We start from the raw sequence: 15,109 nt of genomic DNA, 5'->3' as shown, positions 1-15,109 counted from the left end.
GGAAATGTGACTTTCCAAACACACCCATATCGGTGGCCTTGGAAATGGGCCTAAAGGTGCTTCACACCCAGAGATGGGAGATGTATCTATTAGAAACTGGGAACAGAGTAACCTGACTGTGAGGATCTCAGCACAACCACCCATAGTGTAGACTGTAGTACTCATTACTACCAGACATCAGACTCAACTGGAGGTATAGTTCTGTTTGTGTTTTGAAACTATGGATTTTTTGAAGTGCCCTCTCCTTTAAGACTCCTTTAAGCCTCTTTTTTAGGGGGCCATATCAACGTTCTAAGTTTCCAGGCCCGAAAAGTGGTGCTTCGGCATGCAGCTGCTGGAGAGCAGCCCCTGGGATAGGAGACCCCGGCTGTGCGCTTTCTGAGTCTTTCATGGCAGGACCTGAGAGGGCCTCTCATTGGCAGAGTTCTTGTGTAATGTAAAGGAATACACTGTGTCAAGGTGACATGAGAGCCACCAGACGTGACTCAATGCATCCCTTTTTATTTCCATCTTTCCTATTAGGAACACCTTGAGCCATTTAGTATTCTCATTGAGACCCTTGTGCTGCAAAGCCCAAGGCCTTGCCAGGGCTTCTGTTGCCTAAGGCTTGGCATGGTTGCTCAGCTCTCCCCCAGCAATTCCCTTTGGATTCTGGGAAAATCCCTAAACCCATGTACAACCAGAAGCATCGCTTATTGACAATCTGGACCATTAATGTTAAGCAGTCTGGGGAAAAGATAACTACAATCACTTCAGAATATAGATATAGGTAGAGATTTTGAGTTAGAGCTCAAATATCCTGAGTGCCGGTATGTACAGCTGTTTTAACAAATTGGATTTTACCCTCCCAACTGGATTATACCTCTCCTAAACTTTGTTTTGTTAGTAATCATTTTATGGCTATGAAATGGACAGAAATTTCTTTGACAGAAATGTATGTTGTTCATTCTAGGGTAATCTAAAATGTGATGGGAAATGAACTAAACTTCCATTAATTATAATAGACTATTGAAGCACCCTTTTGAAGTGCAGTATGAACACCTTTTCCAGGTAAAGTCCACATTGGGGAGCTCTGGTTCCCCTTTGGCTTAACCTGTGAGCCCTTATGTAGTGGCCTCTGCTGTTCTAAAGGCACTTCTTCTCATTGGGGCTTCACTACTGTTGGAAATGTTTGCTTTCTCAGACTCTGTACTGCATAATAAACACAGTGGGGGAAGCTTTAAAGAGAAATGGCTAACATGAAATGGAGATTTACTTGATGTCTTAATTTAAACAAAGATAATGGCTTAATTGAAGTGTGTGTTAATTAACTGATACATAGAAAATATCCTTTTTCTGGGGAAAAAAAGAGCCTTGATTATTTTATTACTGGAAAAAAACTACTGAATGAAAAATCAGAAACCAACATTTATTCTTTGACTGGCTCAGGCTGCCTTCCAATATTCTTCTGAGGTTGTCAGATGCTGTAAAGAGCCAGGTTAATTAGTTCTATAAGCATGTTTTCACGACTTTCTGACTCTAACTCCATTCACAGACATTTCCCCCATTATTTTGATTCAGTAAAGGGCCAGGGAAGGAACTAAGTAGAAGAGAAAACCACTGGGCACCTCAGAGCCTGAACCTTCGTGAAGCCAGCAGATGCCGTATGCCTCATCCTGACTTGACACCATCCATCTGCATCTGTTCTTTCTCCATTGAAATATCCCCCCCCGCCCGCCACTCACAAACTTGTGACTACCCCTTGGTGTTTAACAGGAAAGATGGTAGTAGCATGGTGGTAAAGATATTATCATGGAGCCCAACAGCCTGTGTTTAAATTCTCACTCTGCCACCTACTGGGAAATTCACTTATTTGTGCCTCAATTTCCTCATCTACAAAATGAGGATAATTATATTTCCCCTCTTATAGGGATGTTTTGAATATTATATTGGTTGATACTTTTAAGATGCTTGGAATGCATGGCACATACTAAGAATTCATTACATGTCAACCATTATTATTTGCTCATAAAAAGCTCCCTAAGACTGTATCATTTAGTTTTCTAAGTTCTTTGTTGTTCTATGTTATGATTTCCTGAGCAGCTATAGGAGTTGGAATCAGGCCTTTAGCTCCAATTCCTCCCTTGGTACGCTGTATGTGGACTTGATTTTTTCCTAGGTCTCAACTTCTCCTCCTGCAAATGGGCATACTAAAACTACCGTCATCCAAAAGTTTAGCTTTGGTGTATATGTTGCACTGTGTTTTGGATATACAGTAAATTTATGTTTTGTATGAATAATTAGAAGAATGGAATGTCCCAGGTAAGGAAAATATTTTTGTTAGAATATAGTAAACATTTAAACAGAATAAAAATGCAATAAAATACACTTAACCTAATCTTCACCAGGGAAAACAGTGGCACATAATGGACCTGGGTTTTAACCTCACCTCCGCCACTTACTGTGTGATTTCATGCGAGTTCCTTTCGTAACCTCTCTAGGTCTCATTGTTGTAATTGTCACCATCATCACGGTTGTTGTCAAGAGCACTAGGGGAGGGTCAGGACATTAGCTTTTTGGTTCTAGTACCAACTGGTTATATTGCTTTAGGCAAACCACTTCCCTCTCTGCTGCATGGTTTTCTCACAACATAAGATTGAACTAGACTGTCACAACTGATTTGCATGCTGGCACTGGTGGTGCTGTAAATGGATTAAGGTGTGTCCATCCACTGATCTCCTCAACCCCTGAGGAGGGCGATCGGACAAGGTCTGGCGTACCAGACTGCCTGTGCTGGTCTCCTCGGGTCTGAGCCGCCTCATTCATTGATCTCAATGCATCACATGAAGAGAATGTTCAATGTACATGATAATGTGGAAAAAAAATTGGCAAATAGTATTCAAAAGTTGCTTCTAATTCTGACAGTCTCAGTTTCCCTCCTGGTAGTCATGTGGCATCTGGCAAATTACTTAGCTTTCTGAGCTTCAATATTCTTATTCATTTAAGTAAGATGTACTCAAAACTCTTTCTGGTTTGGATAACATATGTGATTCTCCAAGTCTGATGTTGGACAAAGGAAGATGGAGACTAAGGAAAAGTGAGAAACGCCAAGATGGTTGCTTCTTTTAGAAAACTTTACCACCATGAGTGTGATAGAAATTGTTGTTAGACCCTGTGCAGAGGATTGGAGCTGGCAGCCGAGACAGCAGAGGCTGAATGAGAGCTCTGTGCTCACTAGACTTCAGAGTGTGGACCAGGGCATTGCCCATGTCCACAGAAGACAATGGAAGAGGACCCAAACTCAGTTTACCAAAGGATAGGGCCATCAGTGCCTTGATTTATATATGTTAAGAAATGCACAAAATTATGCCCATAAGTTACATTTTTATAAATCCAATTTTCCCATTGATATGTATACACATTTATAATGCTTTACTTTCTCTTCAGATCAATTACTAATTGGTTATTGCTTCTACGTAGTCTTATCTGTAACTTTTTTTCATCAAGTTGTCAATAATTTGTAAATAACTAAAGGATGAGGAGAGCTGTAACATAAAATAAATGACTATATATGAGAATCTCTCATTCAATCATTCAACAAAAATATATTCAACATCTACTATTATTCTATTGTTAGAACATCTAGCATTGTCCTATTGTTGATTAAGGCAGAATCTATCCTGCCCCCATAGAGTTTATGTTCTGGAGGGAGAGAGGAAGGATTTAAAAATACATTACATCAAGTAGTGATAAGAGCTAAAAGATACATACAGAGAGAGAGAGAGAGAGAGAGAGAGAGAGAGAGAGAGAGAGAGAGAGAGAGAGAGAGAGAGAGAGATCGCGAGAAGGAGAGGAGGAGAGGAAGAGAGGGAGAGAGGGAGAGGGGGAGAGGGAAAGAGAGAGTGCTCTTTTGGATGAGATGGTCAGGGAAAGCTTCTTGTAGGAGGTACTGTTTGGCAGTCCTGAATGAAGTAACCATGCAAGCAATGTGACCACCTATTTATATTTATTAGATTTAATTAAAGTGAGAGTCACCTCTATGGTAAGGTGGACTTTCTTTTTAGTGTGGGGCTTTGACCATTGTAAGAAAATACAGGAAATGGAAGAACACCTGCCTTTCCCCCACCCCTCTGGCAATAAAAATGAAAGGATAAGAACTCTTTATTAGTTAATAAGGTCTAGATGTGGCCTACATCAAAACAGGAAGGTTGGATTTGGTGTCAGATTTTTAAAAAGTCATTGCCAAGACCAATGTCAAGAAGCTTATCACCTATATTTTCTTCTATATGTTGTATGGTTTGGGGGTCTTAAGTTCAAGTCTTTAATCTATTTTGAGTTGATTTTTGTGTGTGGTGTAAGATAGGGGTCCAGTTTAATTCTTTTGCAGGAGGCTGCCCAGTTTTCCATTACTATTGCCCATTACTATTTATCAAAGAGACTATCCTTTCCCCATTGTATATTCTTGGTTCATTTGTCAAAAATTAATTAACCGTATTTGTATAGGTTTATTTCTGGGCTATTTTGTTCCATCGATCTGTGTCTGTTTGTTGTTTTTTTTAATGCCAATACCATACTGGTTTGATTCTTATAGCTTTGTAATGTAGTTTAAAATCAGTAAGTGTGGTGCCTCCAGCCTTTTTCTTCTTCCTGAAGATTGCTTTGGCTATTTGTGTCTTTTGTGGTTCCATAAAAATTTTAAGACTATTTTTTCTATTTTGTGAAAAAATGCCATTGGAATTTTATAGGGATTGAAATGAATCTGTAGATTGATTTGGGTAGTATAGACTTGTTAACAATATTAATTCTTCCAATCCATGAACATGAAGCATATTTCCACAAATATTTATTTGTCTTTTTGAATTTCTTCCATCACTGTTTTCAGTGTACATATTCTTCACCTCCTTGGTTAAATTTATTCCTTGGGGTTGTTTTATTCTTTTTTGATGCCATTTTAAATGGGATGTCTCCTTAATGTCTCTTTCTGATATTTTGTTAGTAGCTTGTACAACCGCAACTGATTTTTGTATATTGATTTTGTTTCCTGCAACTTTACTGAACTTGTTTATTAGTTCTAATAGTTTTTTGTTTGTTTGTTTTTTGTGATGTCTTTAGGATTTTCTACATACTCATATAATACTATGTCACCTGCAAATTGAGACAATTTTACTTCTTTCTTTTCTGTTTATATGTTGTTGTTTTTTATTTTTTTTGCCTAATTGTTCTGGCTAGGACTTCTAGTACTATATTGAATACAAATGATCTTAGAGAAAAAGCTTTCAGCTTTCCATCATTGAGTATGATGCTCACTGTGAGTTTGTCAGAAATGGCCTTTATTATGTTGAGTTATGTTCCCTCTACACCCACTTTGTTGAGAGTTTTTATCACAAATAGACACTGAGTTTTTGTCAAATGCTTTTTCTGCATCTGCCTGAATGATCATATGATTTTTATTCTTAGTTTTCTTAATGTGGTGTATCACATTATTTGATTTGTGGATGTTACACTATCTCTTCATGATCAAGTAGGATTTATTCCAGGAATGAAGCACTGGTGTAACATCCACAAATCAAATAATGTGATACACCACATTAAGAAAGCTAAGAATAAAAATCAGATACCATGATCAAGTGGGATTTATTCCAAGAGTGGTGTATGATCCTTTTACTGTGAATTCAGTACTGGTGAATTCAGTTTGTTAATCTTTTGTTGAGAATTTTTGCATCTGTGTTCATCAGGGATATTGGCCTGTAATTTTCTTTTCTTATAGTGTGCTTGTCTGGTTTGGTATGAAGAGTAATGCTGGACGCGTAAAATGAGTTTGGAAGTTTTCCTTCCTCTTCTATTTTGTGGAAGAGTTTGAGAAAGATTGTCATGAATTCTTCTTTAAATGTTTGGTAGAATTCCTCAGGGGAGCTGTCTAGTCCTGGACTTTGTTTGTTGGGAGGTTTTTAATTACTGATTCAGTCTCCTTATACTAGTACTTGGTCTGTTCAGATTTTCTATTTCTTCATAATTCAGTCTGGGTAGGTCATATCTTTCTAGGAATTTGCCCATTTCTTTTAACTTATCCAATTTATTGGTGTATAATTGTTCATAGTAGTCTCTTTTGATCACTTGTATTTGTGCAATACAGTTGTATGTCTCCTCTTTCATTTCTAGTTTTATTTAGTTGAGTTTTTTTTCCTTTTTTTCTTGGTTAGTCCAGTTAATGATTTACCTATCTTTTTTTAATCTTTAAAAAGAAAAAGAAAAAACAGCTCCTAGTTTCATTGATCTCTTCTGTTATTTTTAAATATCTATGTCTTCCATTCCCACTCTGATCTTTGTTACTTCCTTCCTTCTACTAAATTTCAACTTGGTTTGTTTTCCTTTTCTAGTTCCTTAAGGTGTAAAGTAGGTTGTTTATTTAAAATATTTTTTAATAGAGGCATTTATTGCTATAAACTTTCCTCTTAGAACTGCTTTTGCTGCATCCCTTAAGTTTTAGTATTTGTGCTTTCATTTTCATTTGTCTTACGATTTTTTAAAAAATTTCTTTGACCCATTGATTATTCAGGAGCATCCTGGTTAATCTCCATATGTTTATAAATTTTCCAGGTTTCTTGTAATTAACTTCTAATTTAATAGCGTGGTGGTCAGAAAAGATGCACGATAACATTTCAGTCTTTTTCAATTTATTAAGATTTGTTTTGTGGTTTAATAGATAATCTATCCTGGAGAATTTTTCATGTGCACTTGAGAAGAATGTGTATTTTACTGCTGTTGGATGGAATATTCTGAAAGTATCTGTTAAATCCATCTAGTCTAACATGGAATCTAAGTCCAATGTTTCTTTGATAATTTTCTGTCTGGATGGTTTATCCATTGTTGAAAGTAGGGTATTGAAGTCCCCTCTATTATTGTATAGCTGTATATTTCTCCCCTCAGATCTGTTAATATGTGCTTTATATATTTAGGTGCTCCTATGTTGGGTGCATAAATATTTACAAATGTTATATCTTCTTGATAAATTGATCTTTTTATAATTATATAATGACCTCATTTGTCTCTTGTTACAGTCTTTGGCTTAAAATCTATTTTGCCTGGTATAAGTATAGTCACACCAGCTTTCTCTCGGTTTCTATTTGTATGGAATATCTTTTTCTATTCCTTCACTTTCAGTATATGTGTCCTTAAAGCTGAAGTGAGTCTCTTGTAAGCTGTATGAAGTTGGGTCTTTTTTTTCAAAAAAAAAGAAAAAGAGAAAGAAAGAAAGAAAAGAAAATCTATTAAGGCACTCTATGCCTTTTTATTGCCTATCTAGCCAGTTAGAAAGGAGATCAAGCAACTGTTGTTTACATGGCAGTGGGATTTGGGATAGAAAACACTTTTGACAAATACTCGGTACTTTAATTAAAGTTTAGCATATCCTGCACAAAGTACATAAATGATAATGTATTATTATGAACTTGCCTGCTTAGATAAATAAAGCCACACAGCAGGAATTTTCAAAGGCTTTGTTGGAATCATGATTATTAGTTATCCTTTTTGTTTGTTTGTTTGTTTCCATGGTAATGTTTGGGATGTGCCCCTCCTCTCTAGAGTTAGACGGTGGGGATTCTATAGCCTCAAATGAGTCATGGGTATTTATTTATTTTGAATTATTTTATTCTTCTTCAGTCTTATCATTTGTACTTCATAGATTTTTTGGCGAGGGTGGGGCAGGTTAGACCAAGGCTTAGTATGGTCATGAAAATAAGAGTCAGGATGGGTGAGAAGACTGAAAAGACTTTACATTTTGTTGTTTCCTAAGGTAGTGGAACTGGTCTTTACTGGTATAATTTACGAAGCCATGGGAAACTTCTTTCTTACTCATTGATATGATCCTTTAAATTTCATCTGAGGACAAACATTCCCCTTACAAAATGTGTCCCCTTTAAAACACAAACATTTCAGGGAGGAGAAATGCATGAAGATTAAAATTCTACAGGGAACTGGAAAGGGACTTTGCCATGTTCTAGAATAGGGCTTTTCAAAATGTGGGTCCTCTTAGTTCCTTTCAGGATGTCCATGTTGACATTTGTATTGAAGATGCAAATGCAATGGTCAATAAAATGCTGCCATCTTCGTTTGAATAAAGGCAGTCTTACTAAATAACACTAGTAGCCATAATTTCTTCATCATTATATACTTGCACCTACACACACACACACACACACACACACACACACACACACATCACTAGCTTTACGTAAGAATGTCCGTGAAACAGTAAATTTTATTAATTTCATTGGATCTTGACCCTTGAGTGTATGTTGTTGTTGTTTTTAATATTATGTGATAAAGTGGGAAGTACACATAAAGCAGGCCTGAGCCTACTAAAGAATGATGATTTTTCTGAGGGAAAAATACTTTTGTGATTGAGTTGTGAGCTGAGCTAGCCACTTTTTTTCATGGAACTAATTTTTTTCTTGAACAACCAACAGACAAACTATGATTATTCAGACTTTTGTGTTTGGCAGACATTTTATCAAAAGGGAAAAATAATGAAGCGAGCCTGCCTATTCAATGAAAACAACTGACAATATTGTTACCACTGATAAAAATTTAAGCTTTCAAACAAAAATTAGAATTTGGGAAAATTCATACTTGTTATCATGAGCTTGACAGCTTTCCAATATTTAAAGACTTTTCTGATGAGATTGGTGATGCTATTAATGAACATGACATTGTGATTTTATGTACAGGGAAAGTGTCAAAATGTGGACTATCTGAATAATTCAGTGATCACATATTTTCCAGATGACCAATGCATGATGTTACAAAATCATGATGGGAAAAGATCTATTTAAAGCACAATACAGAACACTGCGTTTTAAAGTAACAGTGTATGAAAAGTTCATCGAATATGATTTCAGATGCTAGACTCTAACTAACCTTTAAGAAACTACATTTGTTGAGTTTAGTATGGCCCCAAAGAAGAATATTTACAATGACCGTAACAGATTGAATGCAGAAGCACACAGGAGAATGCAGCTCTCTCCTGCTAAACCAGATATTAAAGAGATTTACAAAAATGGGAAGTGATGCCACTCTTCTTGGTAAATTTGTTTTGTTTCAGAACATACAGTTGATGTCACAAAAGTATGTTATTTGTGTTATATGCAATGGATTTACTGATGTTATCTTTAAACAAAATGATACATTTAAATTTTCTCAGTTTTCATTTCTAAAATGGCAATTATCAATAGATATAAGCCACATAACTACGGAGGATTTAATCATTTTTTAAGAGTGTGAAGAGTCCTGAGACCACAAAGTTTGAGAACTGTTGTTCTAGACCAACCTCCTGATTTTATAAGTGGGTAATTCAGGCCGTGACAGGTGATGAGATTCATCCACTCTGTGGCAACTGTTCCTAGATTGTATCTCTGCAAACCACGGTTCCAATGTTTTCATTGTTTGTTTGTTTAACCTTCTACACTACTACCAGGACTGCCTGAGCTGAGTAGCTCCTCTCCAGTGAGAAAGCTGGGTGGGCGTGAGTGATGACGGAGGTCAGCTGAGACAGGGCTTTCTCACAGCCTGGAAATGAGAGGCCAGAGGGCCTCTTTCAGGCAGCGGGTGCCTTCATCCGAAGAGATGTGGGCTGAGAGGAGATGAGCAGACACCAGTGGAGGAAGAACATGACTTCCTTCAGACTTTGTGCCTCTTGTTCCAAAATACAACAAGCTTTTCCTTACCCTTTGATTTTTCCTCCAGGGAGTTTGCACGTTGGAAAGTGAACAACTTGGCTCTGGAAAGGAAGGACTTCTTCAGTTTGCCATTGCCCCTTGCCCCAGAGTTTATCCGGAATATCCGCCTCCTGGGGAGGAGACCCAACCTGCAACAGGTTACCGAAAACCTGATCAAAAAGTACGGCACTCATTTCCTACTTTCTGCCACCCTTGGAGGTAAGCCACATCGTGTTTCTATGAATCAGTGGCCAGATCACGACAAATAGCTTTACGACCCACTGAGTACAGCTTCCCAGTCTTCCCGGGTCTTTTGTTATTGCCGGAGAAATGTTTTCTTGCTCGTGCTTTTGAGAACAGTCTAGTGTCTTGACATCCAAATTCACTCCAACACATTGCTGTGTGCTTCTAAGAATCCTTCCGAGGAGGGGGTGTAGGATAAGGAGCTTGGGGGACAGACAGACCCCTGCTAAACACTCGCCAGTGGGGATGCTGCCACTTTTCTTTTGACTGAGCCACTTAACCCCAAGGCTTCTCCACATCCCAGTATTTGCTATGCTTCCAGTTGTCAAATCCATGGGCAAAGAAGTAAATGCCTGTGGAGTCCCTGCCTCCTGCTTCCCCTTTATAAAGACTGGTAACCAGACAAACCAATTCCAATGATACTGGGCTGGGTGGCGGAGAGGGTGGGGGTGAGGATGGTGCAACCCATAGCTAAGACCCAGGGCAGAGTCAGAAGCTCTGAAGAGGTAGAGTTCTCTTTGCCCTGGGAAGGAGATAGCAGGATTTAGTACAACATTTAGCTCACTGTTTGATGGACAAAAAAGGAGCTCTGCAAGGTACAGGCCAGCTGCCAGCATGTGGTAGGTGTTGAGTGTTTGATGGGGAGGGGGAAGGTTGAGCTTCAAAGCGTTTGCCCTTTCGGAGGGAGCAGACATAGCCATGCAACTACTCGTAAACAACTTGAGAGGAAGAATTTTATCTCCCCCATGGAGGAAGACTGTCTGAGATAGAGGTCAATAGAGGATGTTAAATGGATAAGCTAGATGGGAGGGGGATGACCTTTGGGAAGGCTTATAGAATTAAGAAATGGGAGGAGGGCTCTCAGGCAGTGACACCTGTTATTCTGTGGCAGTCTGATGGGATTGTTCCAAAGATGGTAAGTGGTGGGGAAGAGGTTGTCAGCAGGAGGAATGGGCTCCTTAGTTCCATCTATCCTCCCCAAGAGTTTCATATTCTCACTGAGAGGGGATTAGGGAGCAGAAAGCCTCACCAATGAACACGCATTGTTCACTATAGGAGAAGAGTCCCTGACCATTTTTGTGGACAAGCGGAAACTGAGCCGAAAGACAGAGACAGCAGGAAGTGCCCCAATCGTCGGGGGCAGTGGGAACAGCTCTGCCGTGTCCCTGGAGACCCTGCATCAGCTGGCGGCCTCCTACTTCATCGACAGAGAGAGTACACTGCGACGGCTGCACCATATCCAGATAGCCACAGGGGCCATCAAGGTAATGGCCTGAGAGGCGGGGGCGGGGGGACAGGCAGCGAGAAACCAAGGGGGTGGCCAGAGTCATAAATAGCTCCAAGTCGGCCAGGCCCAACTGACTGAGGTGGGAAGGAAGCTTTCCGACGAAAGCACAACCAGCCGAAAACATGGTCTAGGCCTTCATTCTGCAGCAAATATTCATGTAGCATCTGTTCCAGGGCTGGCTCCAGCTGAGGGGCTAAGGGAAAGGTGGACAAGGTCCCTACTTTCCAGAGGTTACATTTTAGTGGAGGATAAACATAATAAACAAGGAAATATCAACAAAATAACTTCGGATCATGATATAAGGGAAGGACAGAGTCATAAGAAACAGATTTCCTGGGATGAAAGAAGGGAGCTGCTAATAGCCATACTAGTGGGGGGGGAGGGGGCACTTTGGGTTTTGACCTTTGAGGCTGAGTTCTGAATGAAAAGAAGGCAACTTTGTGTGTAAAGTGGTCAGGCAGAGGAATTAGCAAGTGCTAAGGCCCTGAGGTAGGAAGCAGCGTGGTGCCTCGGGGGAATACAGAGAAGACTGCTGGCACTACAGTGAGGTGCAGGAGAAAGGCGAGGTGCAGAAATACACCGGAGCCAGATTATGTGGCCATGATAAAGACTTTTAAAGCAAGTCCAAGTGCAGTGAATCACAACCACAGAGATTTACGCGGAGGAGTGATAGGGTCTCTTTTGTTTGAAAAAGATCAGTATTACTGTAAGTTTAATAACCACAACCTCCATTCCAACTTCTCTACTTACATCTGGATTTCTAGGAAAGTTCATATTGTTTTAGAAAAGAGAAGACTAGTCAAAATACTTGAGCATGCTGGAGTTTTAGAATTCTCAATATATAGTAAAGGTGGTAAGTAGAGGTCAATGTTGTCTTATATCCTGCTTGTATCCTACCCAAAATTCACAAGGAAGCTCTGTTCATTCAATCATTAGTGAATAAATATTTACTGAACACCTGTTATGTGTCAGGCATTGTTCTGGGTACTGAGAATCCAAATGTGAATGAAACATATGAAATCCCTGACCTCAAGAAGCTTAAATTCTAGTGGTGGAGACGTAATTAAATAAACATGTGATGTCCGGTGGGATTAATGGTATGAAGAAATGAAGCCAGGGAGAAGGACAGAGAGTGATGGAGACACGGTACTTTAGCAAAGACCTATCTGAAGGAATGTCATTTAAGCAGAGATCTGAATGAAGTGAGGGAGTGAGCCACATAGGTATTTGAAGGAGAGCATTCTAGACGGAGGGAAGAGAAAAGGCAATTGGCCTAAAGTGGAAGTGTGCTTGGCATGATCCAGGAACACCATGCAGTGTAGAGGGAGTGGAGTCAAAAGAGGGGCAAAGTGGGAGAGGAGGCTACAGAGCTTACAGGGGCCAGAGCATAAAGGCTTCAGTGACTATTGCAGTGGTCAAGGAGGAAAACAATGGTGGCTTGCTTGGACAAAGCTAGCTGTAGGGGTCGTGAGAAGTTGGCAGATTCTGAATATAATTTGATGATAGAGCCTACAGAATTAGCTAATGAATTGGAAGAAAGGAGTCAAGATTAACAAGCAGCCAGATTTTCGGCCTGAGCAACCGGATGAACAATGACTCCATTCACAACTAAGAAGGATAACATTGGGAGGAGGTGCAGATCTGAAAGGAGTAAATCCAGAGTTTGGTTTTCGACACATTGAACTTGACATTTCTATTAGCCATCCAAGTAGAGATATCTAACAGGCAGTTGGATATAAACACCAGGATTTCAAGAGAAAGGTCACGATTGGAGATACACATTTGGCATACAAGTATAGACACATGCATAGTCGGTATTTAAAACTATGGGAAAGGATGAGATGAGGTCACTCGAACATGGCTGGTAAAGTGGCCCTCAGGCTGAGCTGTGAAGTACATCAATATTCAGACGCAAAGAAGAGGAGGAGGACTTACAGAGGTGGCTGAGACAGAGCATAAAGGTCTGAAAAGAACCAAATTCAGGTCACAAAGCATGTGAAGAAAGTGTCACAAAGGAGCAGGCAATTGGACTAAATGCTGTTGAGCCGTTAGATTGAGAATTGACCTTCAATTTGGCAACAAGAGGCAACTAGTAACCTAGACAGAATAGTTTCAGTGGTATGAAGGATACGAAAGGCTGAGTGGAGAAGGTTCGAGAGAGAGAGAGCAAAGGGAGGGATCAGAAATGCTTTAGCATTTTGCTGTAAAGGCAAACAGGAAAATGGGCGATAGCTGGAGACTGATGGAGGGTCAAGGGAGGTGGTGTTTTTGTTTCTCAGATGAGACATATTCCAGAATGTTGGCGTGTTCATTGAAATGATTCAGTAGAATGGAGAAATTGATGGTACAGGAGAGACAGGAGATAACGGCAGAAGTCACTGAGTGGATGAGAGAAGCGGACATTCCATGCACGGTGGAGGGGTAGGTCTTACACAGGAGCAGAAACACTGCGCCCTTTGTACAGGAGACAGCGTGCAGTACAGAAGGACTAATGCCATGGGATGGTAGACAGATGTGGGGGGGGGGTGCAGGGGTTATGTTCTGATTGATTCTATTTTCTCCATGAAACAAGAAGCAAAGCTCCTAGCTAAAAGGAAGAGGGCTTGTTGAGAAAAAGCACACATGAAATGGTCTTTTCAGAAAGTAGGAGTTAGGCACATCAGGGGACTAGATAAACATGGTGGGTTGTTGGGCAGCACTGAATGCCCCTGTGAGACTCATGGTCGTAACTGTAACCTGGGATCAGTCAGCAGAGTTGTGAGTTTATCAGCTACATTCAGAACGTCATGTTCAGCCAGGCATGGAATAGATGAAGAGTTGGATTTAACCAAGGTGTGTGTGTGTGTGTGTGTGTGTGTGTGTGTGTGTGTATACAAGATGAAAGAAAAAAGAGGCCAGGGAGCTGATAGTATAGAGAAAGGAATGATTACAGTGATGGACCAAGGGATTTGAGAGCATTAAGAAAAAATAGAAAGTGAAAAGTCAGTCAGGTCAAAAGATCGGAAGTCTAAGAAGTTTTGTTCTTTTTTTATTTGCTTTACAATTACTGTTGACATTAAGTAGGTTTGCTGACTTTTTAGAGGGAAGAGACTAGAGGAGGTGGAAGTCCGTGATACGTCATATTGAGAATATGTAATAGAAGGAGTGTAGCGACCAAAGGAGTCAGGTTCTGGGGCATGGCCATGGGTGTGGGTGGCGAAGACAGGCTTGGAAGACAAGATGAGGAGGCCAGGGGATTAAAGGATCGTCTACCTGGGTGCTGAAGGCAACAGGAATAGCACAGACCTGGGGGTGGTGAGAAAGGTGGTGGGAAGCAAGCTTGCTATTGAACATTCTCAATGAGTGAGGGGAAGTAACAGAAAGAATAGACGGCAACCAGGAGGAATGGGTGACAGACTCCCGATGGTTCTGGCTTCAAAGGAGCCAGAGATGGTTTCAAGACGGAGGAGAAATCATTTCAGGATGTCACATGGCAGATCCATGTCACTTCCACACCCAGGAGTGTGAGGTGTGGGAAAGCAGACAGCCACTACCACAGAAGACTGCCCGGAAACCATGGCCTCGGGGTCTGTTAGGCCATGGATGGTGCAAAAAGAGGAAGAGGACTCATGAGAAGAGATTGAAGAGGTAGGAGATCTTGCCGAGGATGGATGAAGAGAGCACGATGGAAGTTAACTGAAGGAAAGGCGTCAGATTAGGAACGGACAGTGTCTGGAGTGAGAGTCTGAGACAGGACAATGACCAAAGTTGACAGAGATTTACAGTACTTTTGGAAGGCCGGTAGCTTAGGCAGCTTAAAATAATGAAATAGAACTGTTAGTAGCATGGGGTGTGTTTTACCGAGAAGACAGAACTCTGTGGAGCCCTTCTCCCCCTTCAGTCTTGT

At 40.3% G+C, this 15,109-nt stretch overlaps 1 protein-coding gene across 1 annotated transcript in view; it reads left to right on the top strand.

Moving 5' to 3' along the window:
- Positions 1-15,109, top strand: part of BRINP2 (BMP/retinoic acid inducible neural specific 2) — a 100,173-nt gene that overhangs the window by 61,715 nt on the left and 23,349 nt on the right. Inside the window, exons 4-5 of the mRNA XM_081024588.1 lie at positions 9,721-9,911; positions 10,992-11,200. Coding sequence (XP_080880714.1) covers positions 9,721-9,911; positions 10,992-11,200 — 400 coding nt within the window. The remainder of the gene's footprint in view (positions 1-9,720; positions 9,912-10,991; positions 11,201-15,109) is intronic.

This window comes from Rhinolophus hipposideros (genome assembly GCF_964194185.1).
Source record: "Rhinolophus hipposideros genome assembly, chromosome: 19".
In the NCBI taxonomy this organism is placed as follows: domain Eukaryota; kingdom Metazoa; phylum Chordata; class Mammalia; order Chiroptera; family Rhinolophidae; genus Rhinolophus; species Rhinolophus hipposideros.
This window is presented reverse-complemented; position numbering and strand designations above follow the sequence as displayed.